Raw genomic sequence first — 13,293 nt, forward strand, 5'->3', positions numbered from 1 at the left:
CGGTAGGAGGGAGAACGGGGCGTGTGTGGGGTGGTGAGAGTCCGAGCTCGACGGATGAGGTGTTTCTCGTAGAGCTGGGAGATGGTGGGAGTGGAAACTTTTTATTTCATAATGCGACTTTTAAGAACGACTTGATCTGCCAATCAGAGACAGGGCGGGGCTAGTTGTGTGATTACTCCTTTGCTCAGATGTAAGCAATAGTACATTTTAACATTTACATTTATGACATTTGGCAGAGGCCTATATCCAGAGCGATGTACCGCGTGCTTTCATGTTACCATCAATGAACTAATCAGTTTGGTTCACTAGGACTCAAACCATGAAAACAAAAATTTATCATCATGTATATGTGTTCATGTATATTATTTAAACCCTGTTATACGTGTTAATCTGTCATCTTCCGTGTGAAAACTGTACAGCTGCAGATCAAAAAGAACCAAAAAATCCACTGATTGCTTCATGCTTCAAAATAACAAACTTGCATGTACATATATGTGTTATTAATATAGGAAGGACAGAAGAAATAGTGAGGAATAAGAAACACTTGGTCACCCACATGTGCCTCTTCTATCTGTTCCTGTTGATGCCAGATGTTGAATTAATAAACAGCAGTTTCATGGTGAAACATGATGATAAAGTGCACGTATATAAAGAGAGCAGATTCGGGGCCTATCGAGAGCTGAGCCTAAACTGAAGCCATCATTAAATAACAGGTTCCCCAGGAAGCAGCCGGGGCCAATTTCACAGAATACACTGGGGCTGAGCAGGAAGAAATTGGAAGAAAAAAGGGAAATCGATTGTGTGCATTGCAGTTCTGTTTTATTCCTCTCTCCTCTGGCCATTTTACAGCATTGGGTGGCGATTTGGAGGAAGTAAAAATACGTGGACCTGAGCACATTAAGTGGTATGTTGGCATGTGACGGACTAGGTAACCCCGCCCCGGGCACAACGGCATGGTTTTAGGGGTTCCGTGGTCCATTCTACCACAACCCCCCCTCTTCATAAATACTGTTTTACACCAAGGTCTACAACCTTACTTTCCTGAGGTCTACCTCAATGGTCGAGAATTCTATCAAAGTAATTCAGCTTACCCTTAAATTATGAATATTTTTCTCATAATGTGTAATCTATGTCTGGTAATCAAAAGGTTGCAAGTTCCAATCCCGACCCGTCAAGGTCCCACTGAGGTACCGTCCCCTTGCTCCCCAAGGGTGATGGTTAAATGCAGAGGACACATTTCACAGTGACACCGCGTGCTGTGCTGTCACTTTCACTTCAGATAATATAAGATGGCAAAATGTCCAGACAGAAGAATCACATCTACGTCTGGAATTTTGATTTAGAGAATTTTGTTCTATTAAAATGAAATGCAATATGAAAACGCAGTCACTTTAAATAAATAAATGTGCCTGTTCAAGTGTGCACGACAAATGAACTGCTCCACCCAGAAGAGCTGCAACCAAAAACCAAACTAAGCAGCTTAGACATTCTCGGCTCGACTCGACTCGGCTCGGCTCGGAACCACTCGACTCGGCTCGGCCTCGCTCGGCTCGACTCGGCCCCGCTCGGCCCCCGCCGCCTGTTTCCGGGGCCCGTGGTCACCGCGCTCACACAGACGGGCGAGAATGGCTGCCGGTGGAGGTCAGAGCTGCTTTCTGTCTCTTTCGCTTGTTGGGTGGGAGTCGCCGCGCCGCGTCCCGCGTGTGAAAAGTCGCCGTGGGCGCTGCCCGGCGTGGCGGCAGCTGATCCGCAGGCTGATGCGGGACGCGGCTCCCTATTTCCCGACAGAAAGACCGACTCTGAAATGAATGGTCGGGGGAACGAGCGGCGCTTAGCGTTAGCCTAGCCGGCTAGCCGACCGGGTGAGCGCCGCCGGGGGCGAGAGTTCGGCGAGCCGCGCCGGGGCGGCGCCGTCCGGCTTCATCCGCTCCTTTAAACGGCCGCGTCGTCCGCCGGCGGAGAAAATGACAACACGCCGCCCGGCTCGCCTCCCGGTGGGTTAGCCGGGGCTACGTAGCGCTAGCCGGCTAACTTCCGTGCGGTCGTCGCGTCGCCGGGGGAAGAGCTCCGCGCCGCGGGCCTGCCGGCTGGTCTCCGCCGGCGCCGCGTCCTTTGTGTCGCCGGTCGGGGGCTCCGGGTCCCGTGTAGAAAGTTGTGGGGTCGGAACCCGCTCGACGGGGATCAAATGACGAGCCAGTGATGAGAGTTTAGCGGAACGTTTAAAATGTGTTTATTTCTGCTGAGGTTGGGAAGCTGGACGAGATTTTACTGAAACGTTTAAAACGTTGTATGTTAAAGACATAAACGTGTGATATTTGGTTATGTTTGCAATATTTGCGTATTGGTTCATTGTTTCTTTGCAATACTGAGGTCTGTAGCAGTCGCCACAGCATTTCACTGCATATCTGTATGTGACACGTTGAATTTGAATGTGTTTAAAATGTCCCCTTGTTACTCGTGCAGAGGCTGGGAAGCTGTTACAGGTACAGAATGGGACTCCGGTGAGTTCGAGCTACAACGGCGTGGACGCCCTGCACGCCTGCAACATCCTCCAGCAGCTGAAGGCCCTGTACGACGAGTCCCAGCTCACCGACATCGTGGTGGAGGTGGACCACGGCAGGACGTTCTCGTGCCACCGGAACGTCCTCGCCGCCATCAGCCCGTACTTCAGGTGCATTTACATTTGCTGCATTTATCAGATGTCCTTATCCAGAGCGACTTACAGTCAGTAGGTTACAGGGACAGTCCCCCCTGGAGACACTCGGGGTTAAGTGTCTTGCTCAGGGACACGATGGTAGTAAGTGGGATTCGAACCCGGGTCTTCTGGTTCATAGGCGAGTGTGTTACCCGCTGGGCTACTACCGCCCTTTTGCCGCCCCGGTGGCTCGTCGGGCGCCGGCTGACTCTTCTCCTTGCTTGCAGATCCATGTTCACCAGCGGCCTGACGGAGAGCAGCCAGCGGGAGGTGCGCATCGTGGGCGTGGAGCACGAGTCCATGCACCTGGTCCTGGACTACGCCTACACCTCGCGCGTCACGCTGACCGAGTCCAACTGTGCAGGCCCTGTTCACGGCGGCCAGCATCTTCCAGATCCCGGCGCTGCAGGACCAGTGCGCCCACTTCATGGTCAGCCGCCTGGACCCCCAGAACTGCATCGGGGTGTTCATGTTCGCCGACGCCTACGGCCACCAGGAGCTGCGCGAGCGCTCCCAGGACTACATCCGCAAGAAGTTCCTGTGCGTGGCGGGCGAGCAGGAGTTCCTGCACCTGACCCAGGACCAGCTGGTCCGCATCCTGGACCACGACGACCTGAACGTGGAGAAGGAGGAGCACGTGTACGAGAGCATCGTGCGCTGGCTGGAGCACGACCGCGGCCGCCGCGAGGCCCACCTCGCCGAGGTCTTCTCCCGGTGCGTGCGGCTGCCGCTGCTGGACGAGACGTTCCGGGACCGGATCCCGCCCGCCTTGGCCCTGGCGCTGCCCGAGGCGCGGCTGAACGGCACCGGCGGCTGCCCGCGCCGCCTGGGCATGACCGCGTCGGAGATGGTCATCTGCTTCGACGCGGCGCACAAGCACTCGGGGAAGAAGCAGACGGTGCCGTGCCTGGACGCCGCCGCGGGCGCGTCTACAAGCTGTGCAAGCGCCCCCAACACTGCCTGCGAGGTGGGCATCCTGGTGACGCCCGAGAACGACATCTACATCGCCGGCGGCTACCGGCCCAGCAGCAGCGAGGTGTGCATCGACCACCGCGCCGAGAGCGACTTCTGGCACTACGAGCACGCCGGCAACCGCTGGCTGCCGCGCTCGCCGCTGCTGCGCGCCCGCATCGGCTGCCGCCTGGCGCACTGCTGCGGCAAGCTGTACGCGCTCGGCGGCCGCGTCTACGAGGGCGACGGCCGCAACGCGCTCAAGTCCGTCGAGTGCTACGACGCCCGCGACAACCGCTGGACCGCCGTCAGCCCCATGCCGGTGGCCATGGAGTTCCACAGCGCCGTGGAGCACAAGGACCGCATCTACATCCTGCAGGGTGAGCCGGCGCCGCGTCCCAACTCCCCACGACGTGGCCGTCCCCACACGCTGCTCCCCGGGCGCCTGTCATGGCCGCCCACTGCTCACCGAGGGTGATGGTTCAATACAGAGGACACATTTCACCGTGTGCACCGTGCGCTGTGCTGCTGTGTATCACTTCACTTTTATTTACATTTAAGGCGTTTGGCGGACGCCCTGATCCAGAGCGACTTACAACTTGCTGCCGTGTTGCCGTGGTGAAGCGGTCAGTTCTGGTTCAACTATGAATACAACCTTTTATTCACTCTGTTCTAGTTTCTATACAGAAGTCAGACAAGAACGGGTGTGGCTGGTAGTAGCCTAGTGGGGGTAACACACTCGCCTGTGAACCAGAAGTCCCGGGTTCGAACCCCCACTTACTACCATCGTGTCCCTGAGCAGGGCACTTAACCCTGAGTGTCTCCAGGGGGGGGGACTGTCCCTGTAACTACTGGCTGGTAGTAGCCTAGCGGGTAACACACTCGCCTACGTACCAGAAGACCCGGGTTCAAACCCCACTTACTACCATCGTGTCCCTGAGCAGGACACTTAACCCCGAGTGTCTCCAGGGGGGGACGTCCCTGTCACTACTGACTGGAAGTCGCTCTGGATAAGAGCGTCCCGTAAATGCCGTGAATGTAAATAACAGAACATTCCGATTTTTCAAAAACGGGGGCCGGCACCACTGCACGTCCTTTTTGCCGATATTTTCGCATTGACAGTCGTGCGCGGTACGATATGCAGTCAGACGCTTTAGCGACTGTACAGGCCTCAATATTGCAGATATTGCAAGTAAACAGTGAACCAATATGCAAATATTGCAAACATGACCAAATAATATTACACTTTTACGTTTTTAGCATAAAATATGTGTAACAAGGAGTCAAAGTAAAAGCGTAAAAAATTCTGGGTGGGACGGAGTCCAGAGTGAGTGACAGTGAAAGGTCTGTTTATTGGATGGAGAAGAGCCCCGCCCACCCGCGTATATATTAAGATAAGTTCCAACTTTATTAGTCTCGCAAGTGGTTAAGTGAAGTGATTGTCACATGTGATACACAGCAGCAGCAGCACACGGTGCACACAGTGAAATTTGTCCTCTGCATTTAACCATCACCCTGAGTGAGCAGTGGGCACCATGACAGGCGCCGGGGAGCAGTGTGTGGGGACGGTGCTTTGCTCAGTGGCACCTTGGCGGGTCGGGATTTGAACCGGCAACCTTCTGATTACGGGGGTCGCTTCCTTAACCGCTAGGCCCCCTGCACCTGTGGGAAAGTGGGAAATTGCATTTGTCACGGCAGAAAGTGGATATAAACAGAGGAAATAACGGGAAGAAATGAATATGTAAATGTATTTATCTATGTGTAATTCTGTAAATATTCCTGATAAATAACGTAAATCACGCCCTCTGCCGCTTACAGGAGAGCACTTCTTCTGCTTCGACCCTCGGAAGGACTACTGGGGCCACCTGGCCCCCATGAACGTCCCCCGGAGCCAGGGCCTGGCCGTGCACCGGAGCTGCATCTACTACATCGCCGGCATCTGCCGCAACCACCAGCGCACCTTCACCGTGGAGGCGTACGACATCGAGCAGAACGCCTGGAGCTGCAAGCGCGACCTGCCGTTCGACCAGGCCGCCAGCCCGTACATCAAGGCGCTGCTGCTGCAGGGCCGGCTGCACCTGTTCGTCCGCGCCACGCAGGTGATGGTGGAGGAGCACGTGTTCCGCACCAGCCGCAAGAACTCGCTGTACCAGTACGACGAGCAGGCGGACCGCTGGACCAAGGTGTACGAGACGCCCGACCGCCTCTGGGACCTGGGCCGCCACTTCGAGTGCGTGGTGGCCAAGCTGTACCCGCAGTGCCTGCAGAAGGTGCTCTAGCCCCGCCCCTGGCAGCCTACGCCGGCCCCCCCCCCCCCCGCCAACTTTAAGTGCAATTATCCTGTAGGAACGTACGTTACGAGGCCTCGCGCGGGGCGCCAGCGTCCGGAATATTGATAGTAGAGTACGTATATGAGAGATATATGCATACGGGTACGGCGAGGGACGTTCGGCGGCCCTCTTGGTTTTTCTTTTTTTTTTTCCGTCTGTTTCTGCCGCGAGAGGGAACTTACGTCTCCATATTGGAGGGAAGGTGCACGAACCCGCCCCGCGGGGGCCGCGGGGTCACGTGACCAGGCCGAGCCTGGCAGCAATAACCAGAAGGACTGAAATTATGAATATGTTAATATTCTCGGCTCCTTGTTGCAAGTGCATTAGCCGGTGGGCGGGGCTTTGGTGCTGGCGTCCCTCGTGCCTACTGGCGGCGAGGCGGAGACGTCCGTCCCTGCGTCCGCGCCACGGAGGACGGCCGGCTCGCGGTGCTGCTTTTTCCGACAATCTGGTGCGGCCGCGCTGCGTCCCTCCTCTTCTCGTACGCAGGGTCCCGTGGTTTGCACTACTTCTCCGCGACCCCCCTGGACGATGGACACTTCTCAGGATTTCTACTGATCATACAGTACTGTATTTAAATGGTTTATGTGTAAAATACTGTACTCTAATGTTTGCTGTACTTGCACAGGTTTTTTTTACCGTTCGGTTTTATAATAGACGTGGTTTTTGCTTCTGGTTTCCCTCTCCTTATATTTCGACGTTTATCTGCAGGTTTTTTTTTTTTTTTTTTTTCTGTTTAAGATCAATGTGAGAAAAGCAAAACTTTTACCGTCTGCTCTTCACTATGGAAACACGGCAGTACGGTGCATTAAGCTGAGCTCCTCGCCGCGCGTATGAAAACCTCCTTTCCGCTCACTTCTTCTCCGTTCGCTTTTTTAAGTTCTTTTGGTTTTTTTTTTTTTTTCCGCTTTTCGTTCCCTTGTTTGTATGATGATGATAAAAAGAGACTTTGGTTTAATAATTGATCTCTACTGTGAAATTCACATTGCACATAATTTGAGAATAAAATGATGAAACGCCACGCTGGGGTTTTCTGTCCATTTGCGGATCGGATTTATATTGTGGTACAGACGACCAGAGACATTCTCCACTGAACAGGGGCCTTCAGATCTTCTCAGGTGGCTCTTCTGAGGTTCTCCTTCCACACCAAACGGACGCGGGGTAGAGAAGAAGAGCAAGTCTGGCCTGAGAGGAGACCCTGGTGGAGATGGAGATGACCTCGCTTCTGTCTGAGCTGATGATGATGATGATGATGGTATATTATCAGCTGTATCAGCACGTCACTGATCTATAACTGATCACGTGTGACCAGCCGCGGCCTGGTCACGTGGTGCGGGCTCGGTGACGTCAGCTGAGGTCCCCTCCCTGTTTTGGAGGGTCGCGCTGTGCGGAGGTCCGTGTTTACGTGCAGGTCACTTCAACTTTTACAACTTTTATTAATGTTATTTGTGTGTGTGTTAATTCGCCGCCACGACAGACTGAATTGGCTTTTTTGCACGTTATTTACTCGTTTTTTTTTGTTTTTTGCACTTTTATAAATGCGTCGCTGCCGTTAATACCATTAGCAAAAAGTCGTATATTAAAAACACAGAACAAGTTAGAACCAGGAGGAAGTAAAGTAAAGGAGGAGAACTTCGACCACGTGGGTCCAACTGGCGCCGCGTCGACGTCACTCTGGTCACGTGTTCTTTATATGAAATATTTTAAAGTCGTTTTTAAACCCGGAAACGAGATTCTGCTCCGCTGCTGGCGCCATGTGCTTTTTACGTGGCTGTGGTGTCGCGGTTATCACGGTGGTGGTTCGGAATCGGACACGGGTTCGAATCCGCCCACTGGGTCACCGTGACGTCACCACAATGACCATCTCTTCACTCTTTAAAACAGGTCCATCATGTCTGTAGAACATCCTCCTCCAGATGGCGGCTGGGGATGGGCGGTGGTCTTCGGGGCCTTCATCTCCATCGGCTTTTCGTACGCCTTCCCCAAAGCCCTGACCATCTTCTTCAAGGAGATCCAGGAGTACTTCTCCGTTTCCTACAGCGAGATCGCCTGGGTCTCGTCGCTGATGCTGGCGGCCATGTACGCTGGAGGTACGTTCTCAGGGTGGAACCGCCAGTTTGACCAGTTTGCGGCAGGTCTCACGTGTGGAGCACCAAACATCATGAAATATGAAGAACTGATCTGTACTTTTCTGAATTTCTTCATGTGAAACCTCTTCTGAGGACTTTGTGTTGCTCTTATCAGGCCTGATTGAATCAGCTCGACGCCTAAAGACCAGGATCAGAGCTGACGTCCTTATCCTGCAGTCCAGGGTCCAGACCCCCCGAGCCGACTCGGGAGTTTTCAACCTCTGCCATTTAATCCTCCGATAATAAATCATCGGCATCGTTCCACGGCGGGGTCCTGAAGGCTCCGAGGGACCCGGAATGTCCCCTTGTGTATTAGCGGAGGCGCGTGGCCTCCATCATGTTGTCCTCCACGTTGTTCCCAGCAATGTCACCCCAAAGAGAAGCAGAGACAGGGGGAATACATCAGACTGGGGTTCAGTGCGTTTTGGCCGCGCCCGCCGCCCTGTGGGAATACCGTGGTGACCTTGTCTGAAAGACTTTGACTCCGGTAGTGAAGAGTCGCGATGGGACGCCGCCCTGCCAGGACGGGATTCATGAATCAAAGAGAAAAGTCCCGTGCTGGAATATTTTCCTCTTATTAATATCAGACACGGAAAACTTGCTGGCTGCTCCAGATGCCGCGTCCTTGAGTCTTCCAACGCCTGATGTTTTAATAACCGCCCTGATTTAATATCCATTATTGCTCTGTGTCTGTAAACACACCATTTCGGTTATTGCCGCCCTGACGCTTGTTTGATTGATGGTCCGTACTTGTCGTGTCAGGATGTATCCGGCAGAAAAACTATTAACTACAACCTATGAATCTATAAATCTCTGAACTGCGTTAACGCCTAATTCCCCCTTATTAAGAGTAAATAGGGCTAATCCTGCCTCCACTTTTCTCCCCGCAGGACCGGTCAGCAGCATCCTGGTCAATCGCTACGGCAGCCGACCCGTGGTCATAGCGGGAGGAGTTATGTGTGGGGTTGCTATGGTAACCGCTTCTTTTGCCACTACCATTACACATTTGTATGTGTGCGTTGGAGTCGTTGGAGGTATTTCAGTATTTATTATCCCTCTGTTACATATTTTCCTGTGCGTTGTGCTGTGGGGTTTTTAATATCGTGTAATCGCGCTGCTTTCCTTTGGGAATCTCCAATAATAACAGTAATAGAAATACAGTAATTAATACTATTATTCTGTTTATAAGTGCTACAGAAAGTGATAAAATCTTGTAGCATGGACAAATTAACGAAATGCAATAAATCTAAAATACAATAACATGATGAATATAAAAATGAAGGTTATGAAAATAACCTGTGGGTTTTCCCCCGATAGTTTAAATTCTGTCATTTAATTCTCTTATAATAAATCATCGTCGTTGGATTTCCACGGCGGGGTCCTGAAGGTCCTGAGGGACCCGGAATGGAGCAGTTTCCATCTTTTCAGCTCAAAGTGCTTTTTACAGAAATTGATTTTACTTAAGTGATAAAATCTTGTATCATGGACAAATGAACAAATGCAATAAATCTAAAATACAATAACATGATAAATATAAAATGAAGGTTATGAAGATAACCTGTGAGTTTTCCCCGATAGTTTAAATTCTGTCATTTAATTCTCTTATAATAAATCATCGTCGTTGGAGTTCCGTGGCAGGGTCCTGAAGGTCCTGAAGGTTCCGAGGGAGCTTTCAGCTCAAAGTGCTTTTTACAGAAATTGATTTTACTTAAGTGATAAAATCTTGTTTCATGGACAAATGAACAAAATGCAATAAATCTAAAATACAATAACATGATGAATATAAAAATGAAGGTTATGAGAATATCCTTGGTTTGTGTGCATCATGTGCCGAATCGTTGGTAGATTTCATCATCAGACCGGGTCTGGGCTGCTGTTTGTGGGTGTAATTAAAGCAGCAGCGTCCCCCCCACCCTGGTTCCGCCCGCGGGGACCCGATGGCCCTCCACGGGTCTCATTACACGCCGGCTGGAAGTCGCTTGTATTTATTCTGACCGGCCACTTTACTCTGTCCGTATAAGAGGAGCTTACGGAATTAAATAAAATTGCCTAATATTAAGTTGGACCTCATTCGATAATAAAATAAAAAAAGTGGAAAACATAGCGGCAAAAATGTTGGTGATTGGGTTTTAAGAGATGAATTTCTAGTACGTGCAGCTCTGTCTTCATCTGGAGTCTCATTTGGAGCCGAGATGTTCATTTAGACGATGAAACGCTGTTTAATAGATTTTTAGCGACGGAATGGATCATCTTGACCTTCATATATTGTCATTTAAATGGGGAAATTGTTCCTGGAATGAAATAAAGTTCCATGAGTGACTTTTTAGACTTTAATAAACGTAAATGATTTCTGACGACCAGAAGATCTCGGGGCCACGCCCGCTAGCCCCGCTGAACGGTGAAGTAACGCTGGCTCTCCTCTCTGTTTAGGGTTCGGCCTCTCCTTTAATCTCCAGCCTTCTCTCACCATAATCGGGAAGTATTTCCAGGCCAGGAGGCCGGTAGCCAACGGTCTGGCCATGGCAGGAAGTCCAGTCTTCCTCTGCACGCTGGCGCCGCTCAACCAGTTCCTGTTTGATCGCTTTGGCTGGCGGAACAGCTTCTTCATCCTGGGCGCCGTGCTGCTGAACTGCTGCGTGGCCGGTTCTCTGATGAGGCCGCTGCGCCCGGACCAGCCGAGGGTGGAGGGCCGTCAGGAGAAGAGAACCTGCATGGACAATGTCGGCAAGCTTCTGGACTTCTCTCTCTTCAAGCACAGAGGCTTCGTCATCTACCTTGTGGGCAACGTGCTCATGTTCTTCGGCTTCTTCGCTCCGATTGTCTTCCTCGCACCTTATGCCAAGCACCAGGGGGTGGATGAGTATTCTTCTGCCTTTCTGCTCTCCATCCTGGCCATGGTGGACATGTTTGCCAGACCTGGCACAGGCCTTCTGGCCAACACCAAATGGATGCGCCCCCGAGTCCAGTACCTCTTTAGCTTTGCCATCTCCTACAGTGGCATCTGCCACCTGTTATGCCCCCTTGCTTCTGGGTATGGTGGGCTGGTGGTCTACGCCATCTTTGTTGGCATCGCGTTTGGGATGGTGTGCGCCCTACTCTTCGAGTGTCTGATGGACCTGGTCGGACCAGAGAGGTTCTCCAGCGCCGTAGGTCTGGTAACCATCATTGAATGCTGTCCAGTTCTTCTGGGGCCACCTATTGGAGGTAAGAACATGGAGCGGTGCAAACATCTGCACAAACTGATTTTAGTGGGTTTTTTACTGTATTCCTCCGTAAATGTTATAAAAATGTGTTTGATTATCATCGTTCTGGTCTCTCTTAAGCACCTTTACGTCCATTTTTTGACAGGGTTGTCTCCAGGTGACCCCCTTGCTACTGGAAAGGCTCTAATCAAAGTGAAAGATGCCTGAAAAAGACACATAATAAGAAAACGACTAAATGCAAAAAGTCTTTTTTTCTTTTGATTCAATGTTTAATTGTGGGTGCTAGTAGCCTGGGTAACACACTCGCCTGTGAACCAGAAGACCCAGGTTCAAATCCCACTTACTACCATCGTGTCCCTGAGCAAGACACTTAACCGTCTCGTGTCTCCGGGGGGGGACTGTCCCTGTAACTACTGATTGTAAGTCGCTCTGGATAAGGGCGTTCAAAGTTTGAAATATTCTTCTTACTTATTACGTTAACCTGCTCGTACTTCGTCCTGTTTTAGACCTGCAGATTGTGGAATTGGAACGTTGTAGAAGGTGGAACTGGTTTTATTTGTGTCCTTCAGGTTGGACGTGGACGTTCTGCCCAGGGTGTCATTACCGGAATGGATCTCTCTCTCTCGCCCCAGAGAAAGGCTGTAATTGGTCACGGTTACTTAGTGGCATAAAGAAGCGGCGCCCGCTGGAGAATTCGTCCTCCACGCAAATTATGGAACATTTTTCGCAGCTAAATAGGCGCGGGCCGTAATGAAGTCTCTTTGCGCCTTCCACGCTTTCCCATCAGCCCCTTCTTCCCATCTTAACCAGAGCGTGTCTCCAGGAGAAGCTGTTCCTTCCGGAGGCTTCCCTGGCTCTTGTGGTTGCCACCTTGGAGCTGTTAGTGGGTAAAACACACAGGTCACCTCCGCCGAGGAGTTTCTGGATGCCGGTCGTGTTCTTCTGGAAGAACATGTTCTTCTTTTTAATGAGCGGGGAACGTGTGGGGCCCCCGGCTTGTGTGGTGTGACCCTGTTGGAATTAATGGGGTAAAGAAGAGTCTCCCCACGTGTTGCGCGCTCTCCTCCGCAGGTCGGCGTAATGAGGACCCGGCCGGTCAAACGGCTGCAATTAGCCTCGTGCTTCTTGTGTCTAATGAATCTCAGATGAGCCGCCACTCATTAAAGTACCTGTGTGATGATTAAACGATGAAGACGCCAAAAAAGCAGGTGACTCCACCAGATGGGCGCAATTACCCGCGCGCGCCAATCAAGGGCCGCCGCCGGTCACGGCAGACGGCCAGCGCTCCCTCATCATGGTGCTTTTAATTGGTTGATGTAACCTGGAGCCTGCCCTCCGTCTGGCCACGCCCGCGCCGCTCATGTGGGTTCCGCGACTGTCGAGCGCGCGGCTCGTTTCTAATATTAATGGTGATATTTCGGTGGACAGCTGGTGGAAAATCTGTCGCGAGTCATCGGTTAACGCCGCACGCTGTCCCCTGCGCAGGAACCCTGGTGGACGTCTTCGGCGAGTACCGCTACATGTACTTCCTGTGTGGCGCCATGATGCTGGCCGCCGGCCTCTTCCTCTTCGCCATGAACGGCTACAACTACAGGCGGCGGCGGGAGGGACCGGAGGACGCGTAGCGCCGGCGTCTTCGTCCTGCGCTGCCCCGACGCGTTCTACCTCCTGCAGCCTCTCAGGTGCCCGCTCCGATCCTCCGTCACCGGCACACACACCGGAAACCAGTGGAGAGCGCGACCCCTGCGCTAGGAGCCCTGCGCCGTGACCCCTGCACTAGGAGCCCTGCGCCGCGACCCCTGCACTAGGAGCCCTGCGCCGCGACCCCTGCACTAGGAGCCCTGCGCCGCGACCCCTGCGCTAGGAGCCCTGCGCCGCGACCCCTGCGCCAGGAGCCCTGCGCCGCGACCCCTGCGCCGCGACCCCTGCGCTAGGAGCCCTGCGCCGCGACCCCTGCACTAGGAGCCCTGCGCCGCGACCCCTGC

General features: G+C 52.5%; 2 protein-coding genes across 2 annotated transcripts; both read left to right on the top strand.

Annotated features, from left to right (window-relative positions):
- The first annotated feature begins 1,584 nt into the window (after positions 1-1,584).
- LOC114782575 (kelch repeat and BTB domain-containing protein 8-like) lies at positions 1,585-5,951 on the top strand. The gene is given in 5 exon segments (XM_028968424.1): positions 1,585-1,641; positions 2,464-2,671; positions 2,923-3,052; positions 3,054-4,026; positions 5,465-5,951. Coding segments are annotated over 5 exon segments (1,788 nt in total). The 5' UTR covers positions 1,585-1,625; the 3' UTR covers positions 5,926-5,951.
- Positions 5,952-7,342: 1,391 nt separating this feature from the next.
- LOC114782565 (monocarboxylate transporter 2-like) lies at positions 7,343-12,933 on the top strand. Its single transcript, XM_028968393.1, has 5 exons — positions 7,343-7,387; positions 7,861-8,066; positions 8,996-9,139; positions 10,536-11,309; positions 12,794-12,933. The coding sequence occupies exons 2-5, from the start codon at positions 7,868-7,870 to the stop codon at positions 12,931-12,933; spliced, it is 1,257 nt and encodes a 418-aa protein (XP_028824226.1). The 5' UTR covers positions 7,343-7,387; positions 7,861-7,867.
- Positions 12,934-13,293: the final 360 nt, after the last annotated feature.

This window comes from Denticeps clupeoides, unplaced genomic scaffold, assembly GCF_900700375.1.
Source record: "Denticeps clupeoides unplaced genomic scaffold, fDenClu1.1, whole genome shotgun sequence".
NCBI classification, from domain to species: Eukaryota; Metazoa; Chordata; class Actinopteri; order Clupeiformes; family Denticipitidae; genus Denticeps; species Denticeps clupeoides.